Source organism: Mobula hypostoma, chromosome 3, assembly GCF_963921235.1.
Source record: "Mobula hypostoma chromosome 3, sMobHyp1.1, whole genome shotgun sequence".
NCBI lineage: Eukaryota > Metazoa > Chordata > Chondrichthyes > Myliobatiformes > Myliobatidae > Mobula > Mobula hypostoma.
The window spans coordinates 63,388,576-63,401,882 of NC_086099.1; the positions used below are offsets into that span (position 1 = coordinate 63,388,576).

The 13,307-nt window shown below is 42.2% G+C and overlaps 1 protein-coding gene across 9 annotated transcripts in view; it reads left to right on the forward strand.

Moving 5' to 3' along the window:
• The window catches only part of corin (corin, serine peptidase), a 192,973-nt gene that overhangs the window by 112,566 nt on the left and 67,100 nt on the right, over positions 1-13,307 (forward strand). For 8 of the 9 annotated variants that reach the window (XM_063043192.1, XM_063043195.1, XM_063043200.1 and 5 more), the window contains 2 exons: positions 5,166-5,273; positions 8,742-8,852. In XM_063043192.1, coding sequence (XP_062899262.1) covers positions 5,166-5,273; positions 8,742-8,852 — 219 coding nt within the window. The remainder of the gene's footprint in view (positions 1-5,165; positions 5,274-8,741; positions 8,853-13,307) is intronic. The other variant, XM_063043193.1, reaches the window with a different exon arrangement.

A 13,307-nucleotide genomic window follows, 5' to 3' on the forward strand; every position in this document is an offset into this window, starting at 1 on the left:
TGTCGCTCATGTCAGAGATGTCTTAAAAATGGTTCTAGATCATGGACTTTATGTCAAGCTGGAGAAGTCCAAATTTCACTTGACTACCATTTCTTCATTGGGCTTTATCGTCTGTGATGGCAATCTCAATCTCGGAGATTGGCCACAGGCATCCCATATGTAACAAGTCCAACGATTTCTGGGATTTGCCAACTTTTACTGAAAGTTCATCAGTAAAATGAAATTCATCAAGGAACTTCACCTCAGTGGCAGTTCTGCTAACAGCACTAAACAAGAGATCCATAGACCCCTTTGAATGGACTATCTAAATGGAAAGTGCTTTCACCCTGGCGGCGGTGGACTGCAACATTGGAAATAGAGAGCTGCTCCCAGCCAAGTTGGCTTTAGAGGAATGGCATCACTGGTTTGAGGGAGCCAAGAACCCTTTTATTGTATGGACAGACCACAAGAACCTGGTTATAATCAGGACACCAAAAGACTGAATTCTAGGCAGGCCAGATGGTCTCTTTTCTTTAAATGCTTCAATTTTGTCCTCAACTGTCAACTGGGGTTAAAGAATCAGAAACATGATGTCTGGTCTTCTCAGTTTAACGGACCTGAGAGAGAGGAGCAGACTATCAAAATTTTACCTCAAGCTAAGCTAAGAGAGCCAATTCTTTAGGGAATCGACACACTTGTTCGCAAGGCCCTGGTGTAAGAGAAAATTCAGAAGAATTGACCGGTTCGTCCCAAGTTCTGTCAGGTCTCAGGTACTTCAAAAGGGAACACGCATCAAAAATGACCGCTCACCCAGGGATTGTTAGGACCTTGGGTGTCGCCTACTTGCAGCCGCCTGGAGTGAGGGGACAAAGCCATTGCCCTTCACCGGGGCGGTGCGGCATGGCACAGTGTCCAGAACAGAGTCAGTGCTGCTCTCCCAAGCTTTTGCTTGGTAGAAGACAAGCTCGGTTGTGGCCAAGTGCAGATTATTTTGTCTGCACTCAGTGGACTTGGGACTGCAAGCTACGAGATCACCTGCTTTATAGCTGCCGGGGAGAGACGTCCAAGCTGGTGCACTCCACTGGGGGGGGGGGGGTAGTGGCGACATAGCGCAGTTGTGATCAATTGTGGTCTGGACTATATACATATTTATTTATGTTTTTACTAATATCTTGTATGTGCTGTATATGCAAGGAATAGGCCTCAAACCATGGTGTCGCCTGGCGGGCATCGCGGCCGGGCTACTGTATTGTGGTCATCAGATGACCTGGACCATATACATGCATATTCTGTGTTGTTTTATTTTACTGATATTTTATATGGGTTTGTTGTCCTGTATCTGCGAGGACTGGACCTCAAGCTGCAGTTGCCAGTGGAGGTGGGGGGGGGTGGGGGAGTGTTGGGACCAGTGAGCTCTACCGGAGGCAGTGTGTGGTGTCCAGTCTGGAGTCACTGCTGCCCCCACCCCCAGTGTTTGCTCGATGGGAGATGGGCTCAATGTGGCTATTATACCATTTCTGCTTGCTATCTCATATGTGCTGTTCTGTGTGTGACTGTGGTACTGTGTTTTGCACCTTGACCCTGTAGTATTGCTGTCTCGTTTGGCTATACTTGTGTATGGTTGAATGACATTAACCTTCAAATGAATTGAGTTCAACAAGAGAAGATACTGGTGGCCTGGAATAGTGAAAGAGGTCCGACAATACGTGCAGGCATGTAAGGCCTGCACACAGAACAAGGAGATCCATATCCATCCTAAGGGCTCCTTCACCCTCTACCTGTTCTGGACAGATCATGGGTGCCCATCTCCATGGGTTTTGTTGTGGGTCTTCCGCCTTCCAAGGGGAAGCCACCATCATGGTAATTATAGATTGTTTTTTGAAGGTCTGAAAATTCATTGCCTTTGACAAACTACCATCTGGGGCGGAGAGGGCCAAAATTGTCCTGCATCAGGCCTTCAGGATCAATGGATTTCTGGTGGACATTGTGTCGGATTGTGTCCTCAATTTGTGTCAAGTTTTGGAGGGCGTTCTGTATGCTGATCAAGGCTACAGCGAGTCTTTCCTCTGGGTTTCACCCACAGTCCAATGGTCAGATGGAGCAGCTGAACCAGGATATGGAATGAACCCTGAGTTGCCTGGCCCATACAGACGAGTGGTGCGACCATTTGATGTTCGCAGAGGTCACCCACAACACTTCACAGCACTCAGTGCACGGGATGTCCCCATTTGGATGTCAGTTTGGATATTCTCCACCACTCTTCCCTGAGCAGTAGGCCAAGGTTGGGGTTCCTGCAGTCAATGATCTCATCTGATGCTGCAAGGAAAAATGGATTAGATCAAGGGAGATTTTGTTGGCCTCTATCCTGAAGGCAAATTAAAGGCTAACCACAAGAGAAGACAGGGACCAGCTTTGCAGCCTAGGCAACAAGTCTGTCTGTCTACTCAGGATTTGTTTCTCTGGGTAGAGTCTAGGAAGCTGGTGCTTGAGTTCATTGGGCCCTTCAAGGTTCTCTAGAAACTAAACCCGGTGGCTTACATATTACAGCTCCCCAAAACCATCAAGATCAAGGCCACCTTCCACATTTCCAAATTAAAACTTGTAAGCACCAGTCCTTTAGCCCCACCACTATCGGTCCCGCTGCCAACCAGGGCTGGTGATGGAGAACAGGTCTTCACCATAAAAAGAATTCTTGATTCACGAACTGTTTGGAGTGTTCAGCAGTTCCTTGTGGACAGGGAAGGATTTGGACCTGAGGAATGGTGCTGGGTTCTTGGAAAGGACATCCTGCATCTGGTTCTCATACGTGAATACCATCGTCATCTCTCTGAGCAGCCAGGGCCATCAGGAGTCGGTCGTGGGGCAGCGGATCCTGGTATGATATGCACCCAACCGCACCATATTCTGCGGTTTATGCATTCCAACTCTCTGGAATATGGATAGCTGGCACGGCTCCTTTGAAGATTCACACCCATCTTGCTAATTGACGGCCATGTTTTGGCACCAGGATTTTAATATTTAAAGAGTACCTGGACTGAGGTTTGGGGCCCAGTTGTCAGCTCTATCTTGGATTCTCCACTAGCGTCTAGTTCAGAACCTCATCTTCATTTCAGTCTCATATCTTGTCTCGACTCTAGTCTCAGATACTCCAACACTTGGGCCCTAACCATCCTCACCTGGGTCTCTTATCACAGGTAAACTACCGACAGTAGAGTTTGTTTCCTTTGAATAGATTGGTTGGATGCCCTCTGCCTGGCCCGCCTCCATTAAAACTCAAAGCAGGTGGCTTTCAAGTGTTGAGTTTGTGTCTTTCCATCCCATTTGTTATGGGCCCACTCGATTCTGGAAGTTAGCATTTCTCCAGAGGAGTGTGAAATAAACAGAGCTGCAAGCCAAAATGGCCGTTCTCTTTCCCTGACTGAGGACAACTGAAGGCAAATTGAATGTCGTGAGTACATCTTTCGGCAAATGGAGTCAACTCTGCTGGGCAAATAGGGTCACGACTGAGCTGTTGTGGACTGTGAGCAGGTGGCTATTTGCTACCTGTCCTCGAGGCACTTGCACCTGGACTGCAGGTGTTCACTGGGTTGATACAGATTTTCTTGACCAGCTCCCAATACCAACAGCTGATTGAATGGAGGAGCAGCAAAGGGAAACTCCCTGTTATGATGCGGTCTTGAGCTGCTTACGTTACCATGACAATACATTTCCGGTGATGCATCAAATCATAAATGAAAACCAAAAAACTTATGGTTTGTGAATTTCATAAAATGGGTGAGGATGCCAGTTAGCCAGATTGTGAGAACCATAAATAAGCATGATGATTTTAACTCCTTCACAGAAACACTGCAAAAGTTGTGGGAAGCAGATCTGCAAGTCACATCAGGGAAGAAGGGCTTCTTTAATATTAAGTGACAATATCTTAATAAAAGTAATTGGAGAGTTAACAGGATGTTCTATCTAGTCTTTAAAGTTAGGAGTTTGAGGGAACAGTCTCCCAAGCAAAATCAGCTGTGAGAGAATCTGTACTGAAAGGGGAAGGGGAAGCCTAAGGCAAGGGATGGCAATGATTTCCTTGTGGAGTCCAGCTATAGTCTTCTGTTTCACAAGAATCTACACATATAATGTTTTGGATTAAGTTAGATGCTTTGGATGGTTTGGTTCTGCAAGGCTGACCTGAAACCCTCTTTGATCTGAATGACGTGATAATTTCAGGTGAACAATCATGATCAAATTCTGCCTATTACACCCTGAGAACATCGATGATCAGCAAATCCATGTCCTCAGCTTTGTTATCTGTCAGTCATCATCTTTTTGAATTGCTATGAATATCCCTGGCATTCAGAAACACTTGAAGATTGTTAAGCTGTTAAAAGTGCTTATCTTTTCAATTTATCACCAACAAACATACAAATATTTTTGCATAATTAAAAATGTATATACCATCAAATAGGAGATTGATTATTGTAGCACTGTGGGATGTTTTATAATGATAAAGTCTCTGTATCAGTGGGCATATTTAGGCAGATGAATGTTTTGAATAATGATGAATATTTCTGCTTTGAGTCCTCCTACAACTTCAGAATTGACTTAAAACCTAGAATTTGCTTTGTGCAGACTTGTGTCAGCAGGGACTGATCCTTGCACTAGAACACGTAGATCCAAGACCCCTGATATTGGTTTGTTGGATTCAATACGATTAGGACAATAAGCTGCAAAATATTTGCTGGGTGGCTCAAGTAGGAGGCTTGAATTACCAGAGAAAGATTGTATGAGTGATTAGGGGAAGGAGACAGATCATCGGGATGGGTTGCTAGGCAGTTTGTTGTGATGTTGTTCCTGTGTCTCTTGCTTAATATTCCAGTAATTTACTGAACTGAAGGTTTTGGTGGCTTCCTGCTGCGGCTGATATCAGGACAGCTGGTTAGGTAGTATGCAAGCCATACTTTCCAGTACTCATCCTGGATCTTGTCATTTTTGGGTTGCTCGGTTTTACATTAGATCTTCTATTTGCACTTGCAAATGAACTGACACCTGTTTTGGCCTCTGACCCTGAACCAATCTAAACCTGATTGATGACTAATTCTGGTTCTGCTTACCGGTATACTCATGTGCCATAATGAGTTTGTCTTTAGTCATGATTTGAATGTTATCCCTGGCTCTGACTTCTGTATTTCCTGTTGCAGCCTGTGATGAGGGGGAGTTTCATTGTGGCACTGGCAAGTGCATCCATTACAATAACACATGTGATGGTTACAATGACTGTGAGGATCTGAGTGATGAAATGAACTGCGGTGAGTATAACTTGGTAAGTTTTAGATATTGAAACAGAAATCCTTTATTCATAAATGGTTGTCTAAACTTTCTTTAATGCGTAGAAAATGGCTTCCATCCACTTGTTGCTAACTTCCGTAGTGGTTTATGATGCATCCACATAAATAAATGTATGAACTTATGGCATCAGGTTAATGGAAACTTGTACTTTTCCGTGTAAGACCTAATTTTCCTGACTGAATGTAGAACCAGTCGTCTCAGGACAGGCTACTTCCGCAGGTGATAAGTCATTTGCAGTTGCATTTTGGCATTCTAACACCAATACTGGGAATGCATGCTTAACTAAAATACATAAACATGGAAATGGCAACATTCCAATTGGTTTCCTGAACCTTTCAATAAGATCTATTACTTCAGAACCACTACCCTGCACTGTCCACTTATAAATCATCTCCCTTGATGCTTTAAAACCCTGTTAGTCTCTGTTTTGAATGTACTCAAGTAAAGAATTCTAAAATGTCACTACCCAAAGGTCAGAAAGATTCTCCTCATGTTAGTACTGATTGCTGCACCATTATAATGAGGCTGTGACTCCCTAGTTTTACACTCCCTGTTAATGGGGAAAATCATCCATCCAACCACACCCAATGAGAGCCTGTTACATTTCATTGAGACCACTTCTCATTCCTATAAAGTCCAGAGTGTATAGGCCTGGTCTCCTTAATTTCTTTCCATACATAAAATCTGCTATCCTAGGAAACTGATGAACCTGTGCTGTTCCCCCTCCATCTCACTTTATGAACTCACTGACTAGAGGAATCTTAAGAGGGTATTTATCATCCATTGAACTGGCAAGTGTTCAAAGCTTTTTCTCGTTCAACTATTGTAGCCAGCTAATTACAATTTGGTACAAGGTATAGTCGAAGGGCTTGATAATTATTTGCACACATCATAACATTGCCAGAGATTTATTTACAGGAACTGGATAACTAGTGAATAAGTTCAGCTAAGGTCTTAAAGTTACCACCTAATGCTTCACTGTGACCCCATTAGGAAGTTGACATTGAAAATTAACTGACCCTGTTCAACTGTCAAAATAAAATTTTGTTATGCTGCTCTAAAAAAAGGCAAATTTTAAGTGTTTCATTGATCGACTCACCCTTACTAAGGAGCAAAACAACTGGTCGCTTGCTTATTCTCAATGCAAGGTTAAAGATCTAAATCAAATTAATGAATGTTGAGTTGAAAGATTATCTGAAGAATATTAGTCTTCTCCCAATTGATGTTTTGTTCCTGAAGTAGTTACAATATTGCACAATTCCTTTAAATGAAAAGTTTGAAATTTGTTTATAAGAATGTTTTACCAAGAAAGGGTGTTAGCTTTGAGATGATGAACTAGATTGTAGTTCAATTAGAAATTGACGAATGGAAACTCATGCAAAAGCTGAAGGTGAGTGCAACACATTTATTAGTGATTTTTAATGGGGCTTATCATATGAGGAGTGATTGATGGCTTTGGGCCATTACTCGCTGGAACCTGGAAGCATGAAGGTGGGGGGGGGGGGCGGGTGGTGCGTTGGATCTCCTTGAAACTATTTGAATGTTGAAAGGTCCTGACAGAGTGAATGTGGAGAGGATGTTTCCTAGTGAGGGCATAGTCTCAGAATAGAGGGATGTCCATTTCAGATGGAGGGGTGGAATTTCTTTAGCCAGAGGGGGGTGTGTTTGTTGCCACAGGTGGCTGTGGAGGCCATGTCATTGGGTGTATTTTAAGGCAGAGGTTGATATGTTCTTGATTACTCAGGCCATGAAAGGCTATGGGCAAAGGCAGGAGAAAGGGGTTGAGAGGGAAATGAATCAGCCATGATGAAATGGCATTGCCGAGTTGATAGATCGAATGGCCTAATTCTGCAGTTATGCCTTATGGTCCTTAAGCACTCTGCTGCAAATTCCTCTGGCAGAGCTCCGGAGAAATCTAGAATCAAAGAATTTAGATTTAGCAGTTGCTCTGTCAGTCTCTAATGGTAAAGGGTAGGAAAACATAGACAGACTTTGAGATTTTAGAAGAAGCAAGTCTACCGCTCTATGTCTCAGGTCCTAGTACCATGTGAGGTGATGGCAAATATATTCAGCCTCCTGGAGCAGCACCTGATGCCTACTGGACCTGAGCTTGTGAGGAGGTTAGTACTCCAACATGATATGAAAATTCAATTAGGCTAGGAGAGCCTTTTATGTGCAGCTCCTTTTAGCTACATCCCCCCCACTCCCACAACTATGGGGCCGCTGGTTCACGAGGTTCTTCTTTTGGTGCTGATGCTTTGTCACTCCAGAGTAACAATGCACAAAGGATCACCTCGCTGATCTGATAATCGGAGTTTCAAAGTTCAGGTCAGATTTACTAACTACCAATCTTACCAAAGTGACTGTAAAACTTGCAGAAATAATCTCAAGGTATGAGGTGTTAATAACAGTTCCTGTCACCCTACTCCTTATTTTGTCGTGGGAGAAGCCCACTGACTAAGTGGGCAAATGGAAAAAGTCTTGCTGGAATATTAAAGTGGACAGAATAAGGTAAAACAAACTGGCCCTTTGCCTCTTCTGTGAGGATCGCTTGCAATTTGAATCTGTTGGCTGCCATGTTTGGAAGTCTCAATCCACTCCTCCCTACTACTAACCCCCTCCTTTGTATTTGCTCTAACCCAGTACGGCTCACCTGACAATATTCAGCCCTCAAAAGAACATGATGGGTTACAGCAGACAGATTGCATTAGACATAACCATAAGCAGTGCAGGTCAAATCCTTCTCCACACATTTGATGATTTGTCTTCGTTTGCTGATTTAAAAGTGTGGCATTTTTCATGAAGGAAGACGAGTCAATAATGGAAGTTTGTCTTCCCTTTCTCTAATTTGTGAACATCCCCACATTTCCCTCAGCAGTCAACCTGCTCTACAAAGGTTACAGATTTGTTACAGCTCTCTGCCATTGTGAGCCGATGACACGTTGGGAATTGCAAGTAAGTTAGGTGGCAACAGGGCCGTTCCTGTGGCCAAGCAGTCTGCAGGCTCTTGCTGCCAGGTGAAGAATAGCCACTGGGTTGATATTCGGAACAGTGCTGGCCTTGGTGAAATATACTCAGTGACCACTTTATTAGGTAAACCTGTATACCTGCTCACTAATACAAATACCTAATCAGCCAATCATGTGTCAGCAGCTTAATGCAGAACATATACTCAGTGGCCACTTTATTAGGTACAGGAGGGACCTAATAAGGAAGTCACTGAATGTATATTATAGTGAGAGAGACAAGGCATCAAATTCGATGAAATGTATATACAATTTCAACACTGGAAAGACTTGATCTTAAACAAGATGGCTGTCAATTAGAGTATGTAATGTGAAGAAATGGGGTTCTGCTCAACTGCCAGGTTAATTTGCGCTTACCCATGTTACATTTTTGACTGACTTGAACCATTTTCTGCTCTGCAGAGTGCAATCCGGAGCTACATTTCAGATGTGGAGACGGTAGATGTATCGCGAAGGCCTGGGTTTGTGATCGAGACAATGACTGCTCAGACATGTCTGACGAGGCAAACTGTTGTGAGTTACCACTTCACCTTACACTTTACAGCGTAAAGGGAAGTTCATAACTTAGAATGAGTTTAGAAAATGCATCTGAAACTCTTAAGATCTCTTAAGAAGGACTTGTGTGCAAGAATGTTTTGCTTTAAAATCTTTAAAAGGAAAAATAAGTTGTGTCTGCAATTCTTGGCACTGCTTTGGCTTCCTACAGTTACATGCTGCTCAACATTAATCCAGAGTTAATGCGTAATCATGTTCTGAATGTGTACATAAATGTGGAAAAATATACGTCATTCACTAGGCAAGATGCACAGTTCACGTTGCCCGGTGATAAATCTGTGTGTGTGCTGACAGTTTAATTCCTGACCATTACCTCTAACTCTTGCTTGGAGGAACAAGTATACAAATGTCAATTTGAAATGAATTTATTGTACAAAGAACGTGATTATGTATTATATCACTTTATTAAACTAGGTGTTTATCTGTTTCATTGGACCAGACGATCAGTCTAGGAAGAGCTACGGTTGTATGGGATGGAAATGGGACATTTGGGTTACCAAGTACAAGCCATCAAGAATTCATTTGCACTGATCAAATACTAATCCCATTTTATTCTCCCCACATTCCCATTAAATCCCATGAAATTCTACCACTTCCTTGCATGTTATTGGCAATTTACAGTTAGCACACCATCCCACGCCTTTGGAACGTGGAAGAGAAGGTGAGAACACTGAGGAAACCATGTGGTCACAGGCAGAGTGGATGGGAGGGAACTGGTGCATATGATGCATCTGGATTTTCAAAAGCCTTTTCTATGATCTGCAGTGAAAGTTTGTGAACAGACTAAAAGGAGATAGCTTCACTCAACTTCACTTGGACCAGCATTGAAATGTTCCCCTGACCGATGGACTCACTTGTAGCGACTTTTCATCTCATGGTTTCAATATTTATTGCCTATTTATTTATATTGTTGTTTCTTCTCTTTTATTTGCACAGTTTATTGTCTTTCACGTTCTGATTGAATGCCACCTTTGGGCAGTCTTTCGCTGATTTTGTTATAGTTGCAATTCTATAGACTTCTTGAGTATGCCCTCAAGTAAATGAATCACAGGGTTGTATATGGTGATATATGTGTACTTAGGTAATAAATTTTTTTGAATTTTGAACTTAGGTTGGAATTGGGGGACTGAAAGCTGGTGATAAATTAGAACATAAAGAGTTGGAATTATAACTGGATCTTTCTCAGGTTTTTGCTTGTGACTATAAGAATAAGATTTATTTTCACTGCTTTATAAGACATGAAATTTATTATTTTGTTGCAGCCAGTTATGGTACTGCAGGGATTGATGTCTGGACCCCCTACTGTTCACAATCTATATCTATCATTTGTCTGATGGGACCAAATGTAATATGTGCTGATGACATGAAATTATGAGAGAGTATGACTAGCAAGAAACTGCAAAGAGGCTGCAAGGGGATGTATTCAAGCTAAGTGTGCAGGCAATAACATGGTAGAATGCAAGATTTGAGGAGAAGTAGCTGAAATGAGCTGGCTGCTGGCGTAGTGGCATCAGCGCCGGACTTCAGAGCGAAGGCTCCCGAATTCGAATCCAGCCGGCTCCCTTGCATGCTTTCCATCTGTGCTGGGTTGAGCGTTGAGCTAGCAACTCAGTCTCAAAAATAAGAAAGCCTGTGAAAAAAATGCCGTCATGACAGCATCCCAATGACTGCACTCATTACGGGCTTTCTTTTTTCTTCTTTCTAGCTGAAATGCAGAGTTTTTAAAATATAAGAGAATAGGAAATGTTAATGTTCAAAAGGGCCCAAGTATCCTAGTACACAACCCTTTGAAATATCTGGTCAGATGTCATGAAAGTTTCCTCAGATGGAAGAGCCCGAGCATGTCAGAACCCTATTTCCTTGAGTTTTGATTAAGAGATAATCCCACTGAAACATACAAAATTCCTAGAAAGCTCAACAAGGTAGATTCAGGAGGATGCTTCCCTCATATAAGGAATATAGAGATAAGGTCCTATCTCAATGTAGAGGGCAGTTTGTATAAAATGGGAATGAGGTGAAAGGTTACTGCAGGTAAAAGGGAATGCAGAACTAAGATTGCAATCATGTCAGCCATGATCTTAGCAGGATTTCAACAGTCCTATTGGCCAGCTAACTCCCACTTCTACCTCACTTTTATTCATTTGCTCATATGTTGTAAATTGGTTCATTCAGAGACCATTGAATCTTCAGAATTCTCAAGAGGGCTGTGGAGGCTCAGTGACTGCATTAAAATGGACATGGTTTGATTTCTAAATGCAATCAAGGAATATGGGGAGACAAATGTGGTATTAAGGTAGAAGTTCAGCCATGATCTTGATGAATAGTGAAGCAGTCCCAAGAGTCCAAATGCCTGTTCCTGCTCTTAGTTCTTATGTTCTCATGGTACTCTGTGGGTGATCAGTGTTATTTGTAAATTTATCACTTTTTTATTCCTATACAGTATGAAGCTCACTTAGGAAGTTTAAATTGCTGTTGGTCTAAAGTTTTGCAATTACGATGAAGGAATTGTGTAGTTCATCCACTAATTGTCTTTAAGGCTCGCATACACTTTAATTTTTGCAATAAGTATAATCTTGAAGTTTTGTTTTTCTTCTTAAAATTTGTATGCTTGGATATTGACATTAAACTGCATCTGCCACATATCTGTCCTGAAGTATTTTACAATCTTACTTGTTCTGGACCCATTGCAATTTGCCTATTGCCACAATAGGTCAACGGCAGATGCAATCTCAATGGCTCTCAACATGGCTTTAGATCACCTGGACAACAGAAACACGTACGTCAGGATGATCCTGACAATGCAGGACAATCCTGATTGAGAGGTTGCAGAACCTGGGCCTCTGTACCTCCTTCTGCAATTGGACCCTCAACGTCCTAACCGGAAGACCACAGTCTGTGCAGATTGGTGATAACATCTCCTCCTCACTGACGATCAACACTGGCGCACCTCAGGGGTGTGTGCTTAGCCCACTGCTCTACTCTCTATATACACATGACTGTGTGGCTAGGCACAGCTCAAATATCATCTATAAATTTGCTGACGATACAACTATTGTTGGTAAAATCTCAGGTGGTGATGAGAGGGCATACAGGAGTGAAATACGCCAACTAGTGGAGTGGTGTCGCAGCAACAATCTGGCACTCAACGTCAGTAAGACGGAAGAGCTGATTGTGCACGACAGGAAGGGTAAGAAGAAGGAACGCATACCAATCCTCATAGAGGGATCAGAAGTGGAGAGAGTGAGCAGTTTCAAGTTCCTGAGTGTCAAGATCTCTGAGGATCTCACCTGGTCCCAACATACCGATGTAGTTATAAAGAAAGCAAGACAGCAAATATACTTCATTAGGAGTTTGAAGAGATTTGGCATGTCAACAAATACACTCAAAAACTTCTATAGATGTACCGTGGAGAGCATTCTGACAGGCTGCATCACTGTCTGGTATGGAGGGGCTACTGCACAAGACTGAAAGAAGCTACAGAGGGTTGCAAATCTAGTCAGCTCCATCTTGCGCACTAGTCTACAAAGTACTCAGGACATTTTCAGTGAGTGGTGTCTCAGAAAGGCAGCGTCCATTATTAAGGACCTCCAGCACCCAGGGCATGCCCTTTTCCCACTGTTCCCATCAGGTAGGAGGTACAGAAGCCTGAAGACACACACTCAGTGATTCAAGAACAGCTTCTTCACCTCTGCCATCTGATTCCTAAATGGACATTGAACCCTTGGCCACTACCTCACTTTTTTTAATATACAGTATTTCTGTTTTTTGCACATTTTAAAATCTATTCAATGTACGTATACTGTAATTGATTGATTTATTTATTATCATATTTATCTTAGTTATTTTTTTTCTCTTCTATATTATGTGTTGCATTGAACTGCTGCTGCTAAGTTAACAAATTTCACGTCACATGCCGGTGATAATAAACTTGATTCTGATTCTGATCCTAAGCGCAACAGATATTGATGTTGTATTATTTATATACTGTATATGTGGTCAAAAAGAAACTAGCATTGAGTTGGAGGGTACTTCACTGTTAACCTCTTTTCAGCCCTCAAACTGTTTGTTTCTTGTCCATCAATCAATTTCATATCCAAACGACTTCACTTCATCTTGTACTAATTGGCTGATCTTGTTTTTTCTCTGGCAATCCTTTTCAGGCATCTTGTCAAAAGTCTTTGAAAATTAAACTAAACTATTTATTGGATTTGTTTTGGACCTTCAATTAGTCACTTCTAAAAGTTGCATTAATTTTTACAGGCGTATCTTGGTTTCAAGAAATTTGTGCCTCGAGGGCTTGGTGATTTACATACCTTGCAATGTATGGATTACTTCCAGAGTTCTTAGCACCACTTCCTTTTCCTCATGGTTCTCTATTGTACGATTCTTTGTTCCCTTTAAAAAAACGTTCTG